The sequence below is a fragment of the Salvelinus fontinalis genome, chromosome 13 (genome assembly GCF_029448725.1).
Source record: "Salvelinus fontinalis isolate EN_2023a chromosome 13, ASM2944872v1, whole genome shotgun sequence".
NCBI classification, from domain to species: Eukaryota; Metazoa; Chordata; class Actinopteri; order Salmoniformes; family Salmonidae; genus Salvelinus; species Salvelinus fontinalis.
In genome coordinates, this window is record NC_074677.1 from 45947771 (window position 1) to 45959153 (window position 11383).

At 44.1% G+C, this 11383-nt stretch overlaps 1 protein-coding gene across 1 annotated transcript; it reads left to right on the plus strand.

The window, feature by feature from the left end:
* Positions 1-245: 245 nt before the first annotated feature.
* fbxo40.2 (F-box protein 40, tandem duplicate 2) lies at positions 246-10261 on the plus strand. Its single transcript, XM_055941339.1, has 8 exons — positions 246-305; positions 672-1284; positions 1435-1973; positions 2195-2377; positions 2744-2985; positions 3165-3296; positions 3479-3827; positions 3999-10261. Exons 1-8 carry the CDS (start codon positions 246-248, stop codon positions 4218-4220), a joined length of 2340 nt encoding a protein of 779 aa, XP_055797314.1. The 3' UTR covers positions 4221-10261.
* Positions 10262-11383: the final 1122 nt, after the last annotated feature.

Sequence of the window (11383 nt, forward strand, 5' to 3'; positions counted from 1 at the left end):
GCTGTGTAGCATTTCTCAGTCAGCACGTTGGCCTATTTATAGCACTAACACATGATCTTCAGAAGGGACAGATACCATGCAGTAGTACTGTAGCGGCACAAGGGAAATGGTTTACTTCAGGTAATTTTGAGACTATGGACTATAAGACAGTTGTGTAACAATTGAGTCTGTGGTTTGAAAGCTTTAAACTTTTTAGTTTTACATTATAATATAAGGTTAAGTATAAAGTAAAGGTTGCATTCAAAATGTCTTTCTGTTTAAAGGGATTTGAGTTGATCAATGTTGAACTGAAGAATAAGAACATGGTATGTTTCATTTTATTTAAATTGAAGCTTACTTTATGGCATGTTAAAGTAAAAACCACAATACAACCACATTGAACAACATTTCTCAATGTTTTCATTGAATTGATTTAGTCATAATGTTTTTGTGGGGAAGGTGTACTATGGAGCTTCTGTGAAACAGTTGATGCTGTTTCCCTATACAAAATAGTTAACCATGTCTAGCCCACAAGACTTTAGATGCGTGTTTACAATTCATGTTTAGTGTACAAGTGGAGACTATGCCATCCCATGACTTAAAATATGTGAGAGGTGAAGTAGTTTTGACTGTGTTCTCTTCCCCTCACACTTTCTTTCATTCTCTCTCTCTTTCCATCCCTCTTCCATCAGAGACGTCATTGCCTTTCCTCTCGTCCACCCCGTCCTGCCGGTCATCGCCACTGTGACAGCTGCTACAGCCGGCGGTGTAAGGCCCCCGTGGAGATCTCCGTGTCTTGTGTGCTCATCCCCTGCCGCCTTTTGTGTGGAGCCCTGTTCCACATGTGCAAAGAGGAGGAGCATGTGCTCCTCTGCCCCAATGAGAAGGTGCCATGCCTCAACGCCGCCTTCGGCTGTCCAATCATCATGCCCCGTTCCTGGCAGGCGGGCCACCTGCAGGTCTGTCCCGCCAGTGTGGTGTGCTGCTCAATGGAGTGGATCCGCTGGCCAGCCGATGAAGCCTACGCAAACACACACCTCGATGTCCACGCACACACACACACCCTGCACGAGAACCTGCTGAAGGAGGAGAAGGCAGGAGAACAGTTGGACCTGGCCATGGCCCTGGATGATCAGAGACACTTGTTCGCACGTATGAAGATGAAGACTCTCTACCCAGAGATGATAGTGAAGGTGGAGGGAGAGGAAGAGGAGAAGAAAGAAGAGAAGAAAAAGGAGAAGACAGAAGACTGGGCCACAGTGCATCCAAGAAATGGGGCCTCCACCCTCTGTACGGGTGCTGATGGTGGGTGGAGTGAAGATAGGCCATAATTTGTCCTATCTGGTAACTGGATTTTCTGGACAAATCCAAAATGTTATTTGAACTTTATTTCAACTTTGTTATAAATTACAATAACTTGTTTTCCCTCATTAGTATCCTCTCTCTCCACGCCAGGCGTTCCAGAAACAGCAGTGACAGACCTGTCAGACTTTTCTTTGGAGAAGGAGGAGGGAGATGTGGGTGCGGAGGAACCAGGGGGAGACATCAGCTCTGACAGATACAACAGGTATGAGAGGATGTTCAACATGGATAAAGGAGGCTGTAATGTGGACACTAAAAACAGCCGGGGCAGGGAAGGGAAGGAGTGGAACCATTGGATGGAGTTGGAGGAGCAGTCGTGCAGAGAGAAGAAGGAGAGAAGAGATGCAGAAGGGTTGATGGGCGCTCTGCAAGCTCCAGAAGCTCCAGGGAGACCAAGGGGGACCGAGGACAACCGTAATGCCACAGGGACTACAGGTATGGCCCCGTGGCAGGACGGGGTCCTGCAGCGCATGGCCAAGGAGGTCACCCCCCAGGAATTCAACATGTACCTAGTGCACCACGGACGCATGCTGCTCACCTTTGGCCAGATGGATGCCTGCACGCCACGGGAAAAAGACTTTGTCTATGGAAACATAGAGCCCATCCCTGTTCAGACACTGTACTCCTTCAAGGTAAGGGTGGAAGGTAGAACTGAGGCCTGCATTGACTTCACACACAATGTGAAAAATAAGGGCAGGCAGAAACATGATGCAGTTCTGTTGATTTCTTTCTCTCTAAGGCATATGCATGGTCACGTACACACAGATACAAACACTTACAGACACACATCTCTGTAAAGTAATGTCATGTAGCCATGTTACTGTATGTGTTATTAATCATTGTTCCCCTGCAGGTCCCTGTCAGCTACCGTGAGAAGCAGCGTAGTGTCCACTACTATGACGCATCAGCCCGTGCCGAGAGTACCTGGGCCTGTGTGGATACGTCTGACCTGGGGGCATTAAAGGAGTCCTGGTGGACGGACGAGGCTGACAGCACACTACTGGGATACGCAGAGAGAGAGGTCATGGGGCATCAGGTATCAGAAGAGCTCAGCAGGTTCAAATAAGTGCCAGTGCTAGGTGCAATAAAATGCTGTTTCAAGAAAAGAGCATACGTTTCACAGCTATCAGAACAGAAATACAATACGTACATCCACAGCACATAAAGATATTATAGCGATGTTAATGCAACACTTGGCTACTTTATCAAGTGGTTTGGATCTGTTGGTGTGACAGCTAAGTTGTTGGGTTGACAAGCCAAGGTCCCGGGTTCCATACCCAGCTCGGAGTACCCCCTGATAAACAATTGGTGGAGATTTCTCACTCTCTCTGCCCAGATAAGGTTCTTGGAGCTGTTCTTGAGCGATCTGAGATGTTTTTCTCTCTGTCTTCCTGGTTCTAAGATCAGTGAGGAGCGTGGACAGGACGGGCTTTATGTGGACATGGGGATGCAGACCCACTCCTTCAAGACGGCACCATTCAGACGAGACACGACGTTAGCAGACCTGACAAGGGACAGGCCTCTGAAGCTCCGCCTCCAGCTGCATGCGGGCAGCACCTCCAGCCGACACAACAAGGCTAGCTCCGCCTTCACCTTCCTCTGTGGACACTCCTTCCAACGAAGGGAATTCCCCAAACACTTCAGGTATCCCAAAAACTTCAGGTACCCCAAACACTTCCAATGCAAAGAGTTCCCCAAACACTTCAGGTACCTGGGCCCCTGTGATGTCATGTAGCCTTGAGTAGTTGCCCTGATATTGCTGTATAGCCTCCATTGTAATGGTTTCCACACAACTAAAATGAAACATTGTTATCATTATTCAGGAACGTGCACACAGACATTCAGACGTGTGCTAGTGGCTGGTTTGAGCAGAGGTGTCCCCTGGCCTACCTGGGCTGCACCTACAGCCAGAGAAGGTTAGAGCCTTTCAAACAACCTGCCACGGTCACCTACAAGTAAGAACCATTCAACTGTCTACTCACAACTCATGCTCTGATTGTGGAAAAACCAGTGTTTGTATATAGTTCAGTATTTGTATTTACAGTCATTCAGTACATCCCCTCCAATTGCAAATGTTTTTTGGAGAGGTGTTTTCATTACCATACCCTAATCCTGGCCTCTGACCCTTTACCTACAGCCAGGAACTGAGCATCTTCAACCTCCGACCCACCGTCCCAGCTCCTCAAGGGGAGGGACCAGAGCCCCTTAAACCCTCCAAGTCACAGTCTGCTTCAGAACCTGTCCCAACCCCCAGGAGGAGGCGGTCGAGGGGAGAAGGGGACTGCGATTCTCTGAGTGCTTTGCCATCCGAGGTGCTGTGCCACATGGCCAGCTTCCTGGACAGCTTGTCCCTGTCCCAACTGGCCCTTGTGTCCCGCCTCATGAGAGAGGTGTGTTCCTCTCTGCTGCAGGACAGGGGGATGGTGTCTCTCCTCTGGGAAAAGAAGACCTACAAGTCTGGTGTGGCCAAATGGAAGGCCAAAACGGTAAGAGCACTGGAGTTTACAATGACAACAGTCTGTCGAGTAAGTTAAATGCAGTGAAATGGAAACGTAACCCCCTTCTGTGACTTGTCACATTTACCATGTTCTCCTCTCTCTCCCTGCCTACCCTCTCCTCTCCTCTTTCATTTCCTCTCATCTTGTATCGCTCCCCAGGTGTGGGAGTTCAGTCATCTGTTCTCTACAGTAGATTTGTGGCGTTTTATAGACAACGTGCCGTCCATGTCGGAGCACCTGAAGGTTTGTCCCTACTACCAGACCTGGGTACCACCCAAGCCGGTGGCCCTGCCCAGCATGAGTCACCTACAGGGGGGAACACAGGAGCAGGACAACCAGCAGAGACAGAGCCTGGTTGCTCAGTTCATGGGCAACAGATAGCAGGGAAAAATAGTATTCTGATCCTACCTGACAGTCAGTACTGGCTGGTGGACTTCAAATCTGAGGATGGGCTGACAATAATGGCTGGAATGGAGTAAACGGAATGGTTTCCATGTGTTTGATACAATTCCATCAACTCCATTCAAGCCATTATTATGAGCCAGCCTCCCCTCACCCGCCTCCTCTGCTGACCGTCCACCCTTGAAGCATGAATAGAACAAATAGAACAAACTATGCGCCAGACATTTTCAGCTCCAGAGAATTCAGTTAAAAAGTGTGTGTTTATTACTAAAACCTTTATTACTAAAAGTTTACTTGCTATCTCACAGTTGGATTTACCAGAATCTCGAAGCAGCTCGAAGAACCAATCACACACGTCTGTAGGAGGCAGACAGGTCGAGTGACGAATGAGGGATTACCTCCCCTCATACTAAAGAGCCATTTGCTTAATCTCTGATCATTCCCGAGCATGCCGAACTTCCTCACACTCTTGCAAGTAGGGAAATGTGGTGAGATATTCATAATATCAGAGAACCTGGGTAACGCAAGTAACCTTAAGTTATTTTTCAATTATTAGTTTCAATATCTCACAAAAGCCACAATCTCCAAAGTGAGACAATTGTATTGCCACTGACCTTATGCATTAAGGCAGGGTTGGATAAGAAGGTAACCTGGGCAAACTGTAGGCACGAATGGTGAACTGACAGTGCATCTAGTTCACTCACTCACTTTGCCAACATAAGGGCACAAGTGAAGCAGTCTTAAAGGGGGCTTATTTTCATCATGTCTGAGGCATTTATAGGAGAGTGTGATGTGTTTCACACATAATTGCCCAAGAGGAAGGCTGGTCAGGGCTTAGCGCAATGAATGATACACCCTATGATGGCTTTCGGTGATTGATTTGGGGGGGTCTAAAAATACATATAGTCCTGCTTTGGGGCATTTCGTGAAGGCTCTATGTTATACTGATCAAACTACAAGTTTTTGCGGGTGTCGATATGGTTGTTCTTGTTTGATAGAGCAATTGGATGTCTTTCAGCGATGTTCCTATTGGTGGATTCATTGCTAAATGTACAAGTATGTACATTTTTTTCCACTCTCTGAAAGACTACAACTTGCATTGGGCGGTGCATCGTGCTGTAGCCCCCGTCCCTTCCCCAAGGCGGGCTGTTTTGAAAAAGAGGTGGACACTTACAACAATCCTTTGGGCAAAACTGAAAGAACTGACCAGATGCAATGAATAAAATGTCAAATATATGTACTTCTAAAGCCCTTTTTACATCAGCCGATGTCACAAAGTGCTATACATAAACCCAGCCTAAAACCCCAAACAGCAAGCAATGCAGATGTAGAAGTACAGGGGCTCATAACAAGTTAGTAGGAGCCAGTCTAACTAGCTAGCCAACTCCAGCCATGTGCTAACATTTGCTGGTAAACTAAGATTTAGGTGGCTGGTTGTAACATTGTAGCTTGGTATTTAGTAGCTAGCCACACCTATAACTAAAAAGAGAAGAGGTATTACAATCAAGATACAAAATATATCCAATTGTTGATCTCTATTAGACTGGCTAGCCAAGCATACCTAACATGGATATTTCAATATTGTTAGCTTGCTGTTGGCTAACTAGCATCACTAAATTGGCAGCAAGATTGATAGCCAGCTGAGACTGTCTGAGAACCAATTAATCAACCATAGACGATTCATACAGTTGAAGTCGGAAGTTTACATACACCTTAGCCAAATACATTTAAACTCAGTTTTTCACAATTTCTGACATTTAATGCTAGTAAAAATCCCCTGTCTTAGGTCAGTTAGGATCACCACTTTATTTTAATAATGTGAAATGTCAGAATAATATTAGAGAGAATGATTTCTCAGATTTGATTTATTTCATCGCATTCCCAGTGGGTCAGAAGTTTCCATACACTCAATTAGTAGTTGGTAGTATTGCCTTTAAATTGTTTAACTTGGGTCAAACGTTTTGGGTAGCCTTCCACAAGCTTCCCACAATAAGTTGGGTGAATTTTGGCTGGTGTAACTGAGTCAGGTTTGTAGGCCTCCTTGCTTGCACATGCTTTTTCAGTTCAGCCCACACATTTTCTATAGGACTGAGGTCAGGGCTTTGTGATGGCCACTCCAATACCTTGACTTTGTTGTCCTTAAGACATTTTGCCACAACTTTGGAAGTATGCTTGGGACCCATTTGCGACCAAGCTTTAACTTCCTTCCTTTCTGCGATATATCCACATAATTTCCCTCCTCATGATGCCATCTATTTTGTGAAGTGCACCAGTCCCTCCTGCAGCAAAGCACCCCCACAATATGATGCTGCCACCGCCGTGCTTCACGGTTGGGATGGTGTTCTTCGGCTTGCAAGCCATCCCCTTTTTCCTCCAAACATAACGATGGTCATTATGGCCAAACAGTTCCTTTTTTGTTTCATCAAACCAGAGGACATTTCTCCAAAAAGTACGATCTTTGTCCCCATGTGCAGTTCCAAACCGTAGTCTGGCTTTTTTATGGCGGTTTTGGAGCAGTGGCTTCTTCCTTGCTGAGGTGCCTTTCAGGTTATGTCGACATAGGACTCGTTTTACTGTGGATATAGATACTTTTGTACCTGTTTCCTCCAGCATCTTCACAGGGTCCTTTGCTGTTGTTCTGGGATTGATTTGCACTTTTTTTTACCAAAGTACGTTCATCTCTAGGAGACAGAACGCATCTCCTTCCTGAGCGGTATGACGGCTGCGTGGTCCCATGTTGTTTATACTTGCGTACTATTGTTTGTACAGATGAACGTGGTACCGTCAGGCATTTGGAAATTGCTCCCATGGATGAACCAGATTTGTGGAGGTCTGCAAATTATTTTCTGAGGTCTTTGCTGATTTCTTTTGATTTTCCCATGATGTCAAGCAAAGAGGGACTGAGTTTGAAGGTAGGCCTTGAAATACATCCACAATACACCTCCAATTGACTCAAATGATGTCAATTAGCCTATCAGAAGCTTCTAAAGCCATGACATAATTTTCTGGAATTTTCCAAACTGTTTAAAGGCACAGTCAACTTAGTGTATATAAACCTCTTGACCCACTGGAATTGTGATACAGTGAATTATAAGTGAAATAATCTGTCTGCAAACAATTGTTGGAAAAATTACTTGTGTCATGCACGAAGTAGATGTCCTAACCGATTTGCCAAAACTATAGTTTGTTAACAAGAAATTTGTGGAGTGGTTGAAAAACGAGTTGTAATGACTCCAACCTAAGTGTATGTAAACTATTGACTTCAACTGTACATATTCATCATTGCTACCAACACACAAACAGAGAATGAGTTAGCTATATCCCCCCCAAAAAATGATGCAGACAAGGGTGAAATAGATGGCTATTTGGTAACATTAGCTAGCTTACGTTAGCTAACATCAGTCAAAGATAGAGCGAATAAACAAACACGTTTAGTCCGATGATGGCAGCTACCAGTCTAGCAGTGACTACCATGGCATAGTTGACATGGATTGACTATGTGTATATCAAAAGATAGCCCAATTATTTAGCTGATGGCTTTCAGAGTTCAGGACCGTAACGTTAGCTAGCTAGCTAACTTACCCAGCTAGGCTCGCAAGCTAGGTAACTTTTGTTGTGAATGGAAAAAATGTCAGCCGTCGTCGAAATAGATTCCCCATCAGTTCAGCGTTAAAATCCCTCTGATAAGCTTTTGTCACTGCATCATTCTTGATAGCCGCAAACCACTGGCAGAATTGGGGTGAATCTCTGGTAGGTAGAACGGTGAAAGATAACACATGTTCGCGCTTGTTTGTAATTAGCACAAAGGCCCAGAACACCACAAGGGCATGATGACAAAAATTAGTAAAAATCAAACGTTTTCAAAAACACCTTGTCTGAGATGACTGTTTTGGTTGTTCAAGGTGAACAACGGCATTATTCAAGTTTGTGGCCTCGCCCCCTCTACCTAGGGGGTGGTATCAGCATTCGCTCTGAATGCCGGACTTGATGGTTCACTATGAGCAGACGAATACACAGGGAGTCTGTCACGTTCCTGACCTATTTCTGTTAGTTTGTTGTATGTGTTAGTTGGTCAGGACGTGAGTTTGGGTGGGCATTCTATGTTTTCTGTTTCTATGTTGGTTTAAGGGTTGCCTGGTATGGCTCTTAATTAGAGGCAGGTGTTTTGCGTTTTCCTCTAATTGAGAGTCATATTTAGGTAGGTTGTTTCACAGTGTTCGTTGTGGGTGGTTGTCTCCTGCGTCAGTGTTTGTCGCACCATACGGGACTGTTCGGTTTGTTTTGTACATCGTTCTTTTTGTGTAGTCTATTTTTCCCTGTTCGTGCGTTCTTCGCGTTTTATGTAAGTTCGTATGGTCCAGGTCAGTCTTCATCGTTTTGTTATTTTGTTAGTTAATTTAAGTATAGTTCGTTTTCTGTCTTCGTTGTTTTTGTCGTGTCTTTATTAAATCATGTCATTTCACAAAGCTGCGCCTTGGTTCAATCACTACTCCTCCTCTTCGGATGAAGAGGAGGAGGACTACCGTTACAGAGTCGGAACTTTCCAATTCTACCAGTCAAATGAAAATGTGCTAGTTCTAGGTTGTGGTTTGGATAATTGTGATGTTTATGATAGAAATGTAATGTTGTTAATGTAGTAATGACTATATGCCGTGGCAGAGCCAGGGTGAAATTCCCCTTTAAAGGAGACATATTTAATCTTTACGCTTTCCAACGGCTCAAAAGGCTGCTGTGAAATCACATTAAGCACAATAGATAAATCCACTTGTTTCCATACAGTGAGCGTGCATAAGGAGCCCTAGCACTCTGGATAGTCTCAATGACTCTGAGAGGCAGGCCTGTCGTATCCAGATTTAACTTCTCACGGGCCAGGCTCAGAGGGCCAAGGTGTCATGCTGAGGGTGGATAATCTCTCCTTTAGCTTGGTTCGCTTGCGTGACACGAGTTGACAAAGCTCATTGCACAGCAGGAGAGCTATCCAGAGCTTGCCATGCCATCAAGGGGTTACCAAGATGAGGGCTGAGGAGGAAAAGTGTAAAGCAATACCCTCAGTCAAGGGTGTGCCAGCACATCCACCCCAGTAGTGTGAAGAACAACGGGCAGTGACCATATTACCTCAACGGACCGTATATGACACGATTCAGGAAACTAGGCGTATGTTGCAAGTTACGACTTCACAGGAGAGCTGATTGAACATAAAAAAAACAATTTAATCAAAATGCCAGAAATGCCTTCTCAAACATGTGAACCTTTATGTGCCTTAATATCAAACTTGTATGCCATCTGTAAATACGAATAAAATGGTTAAATTACAAGCCAAGTTGGTTTAGACGCAAAAAAAGTGAGCAACCTTCCCGCTAGCCATGATTGGCTGAGATAATGAGTGGGCTGGACATGCCGAGGAGGAGTTTGGATTGGTCTACAATATAGCATGCGTCTGTCTACTGGAGTTGGTCAGTATGTTTAGGTATTCATGTCGAACGGCGCTTTAAAGAAATGATTGTGTAGTAAAACTGCATAAACCTAATGTCAAGTTAAAGTGTACTGTTAGCTAGCTAACGTTAGCTGGCTCGCTAGCTAACATTATGTGTATGCTCTCCACTTCTGGAGGACCAAGTTTTGAAATCAGTGGGATTCGAGTATGATAGCTAAGGAGATGGAGAAAACACCAGTCTCGATTGCATCGTCAAACTAAGGCAACCATGCATGACATCAGACAGGAGACGCGTGCAACCATGATGTATACTGGTAAGATTTTCAGATATTACATGTTTCTAATTTTGACAGAAAGTGGTTTCATTTCAACTGTACTGTTAGCTAGCTAACGTTAGCTGGCTGGGTTGCTAGCTAACTTCATGTGTGTGATCTTATTCTCGTATCTCAGACACATTTGCATGACTAAGTATAGCCATAGAACCTTGTTGGTTAGCTACATGCAGATCCATGCAGGGTAGTAACGTCATGAGTTGTGATTATGGTCCATTGTTTAGCTAGCTAGCTAGCTACATGTCTTAATAAAAGATTACACTCTAATTTTGACAAAGTATTTTTATTTGAAGTTAAAATGTACTGTTAGCTAGCTAATGTTAGCTGGCTGGCTCACTAACTAACGTCGTTACGTCATGCGCTGGGATTCATTGTTTACCTATCTAGTTTTGTTTCATATCAAAAGACTCTGTCTAAGTGTGCCAGAGCACAGAATAACTGATTTTTGAACGCTCAACACCCGTTGAATATGTCCGGTGTCAGTAAACGTCGGCAACAAAGCGTAATTCTATTAATGCTAGCAGCACAGTTGCAGTCACCAACGCTCTGGATAACATGAAAAAAGCCTAACCAGCTCTGCTAAGGTGATTAAATGGTTAGAGTGGGGTGTTCTCTCATTATGTGTCTGGAAGTCAACTTTCAAAGCAGAATTACTTTGCCATTGTTTCCTCAATTTTACAAGAGAGACCTGTATAGATTACAATAACAACTGAATAATAAAACAACATGGACATATATGTGTATAAAACAATTTTATTCAGCACACAATAAACCAAAATAAACATAATTAATAAAAGCAATCACATTCAACTACATAGAGGTCCTCAATCAATCATTTAAACTGCCTGAGTGACATCAGCACATCTAACTCAATACAGAATAGCTGCATGTGCGAAAATCGTTTGGAGAAAATATCCTTTCTAATTAATTCAGCTTTGTTCAATTGTATTCTTCATACTATAAAATAATATAAAATAATGTCATGGAATTCTAAGCAAATCTTGTCTACTAAATGAACTAACCCTCCCGAGTGGCACAGCAGTCTAAGACACTGCATCTCAGTGCTAGAGGCGTCACTACAGACCCTGGTTCGTTCCCGGGCTGTATCACAACCGGCCGTGATCAGGAGTCTCATAGGGCGGCGCACAATTGGCCCAGCGTTGTTCGTGTTAGGGAAGGGTTTGGCTGGGGTAGGCCATCATTGTAAGTAAGTATTTGTTCTTAACTGACTTGCCTAGTTAAATAAAATAAACTAGTGTAGCCCACAGCCATATGGCATAGCCATATCAGGACCTAACATAAGGACAACTCGGAGTATTCTATTCTTCATATCATGTTTCTTTAGACTTGTCTAAAATAAATAAGGGATTTGTTGT

Coding starts and splice junctions, on each gene's coding strand:
- fbxo40.2 (XM_055941339.1), top strand. CDS start 246: ATGTCTTTCTGTTTAAAGGGATTTGAGTTGATCAATGTTGAACTGAAG. Junction 1,285..1,434: donor CCTCTGTACGGGTGCTGATG/GTGGGTGGAGTG, acceptor TCTCCACGCCAG/GCGTTCCAGAAACAGCAGTG. Junction 1,974..2,194: donor AGACACTGTACTCCTTCAAG/GTAAGGGTGGAA, acceptor GTTCCCCTGCAG/GTCCCTGTCAGCTACCGTGA.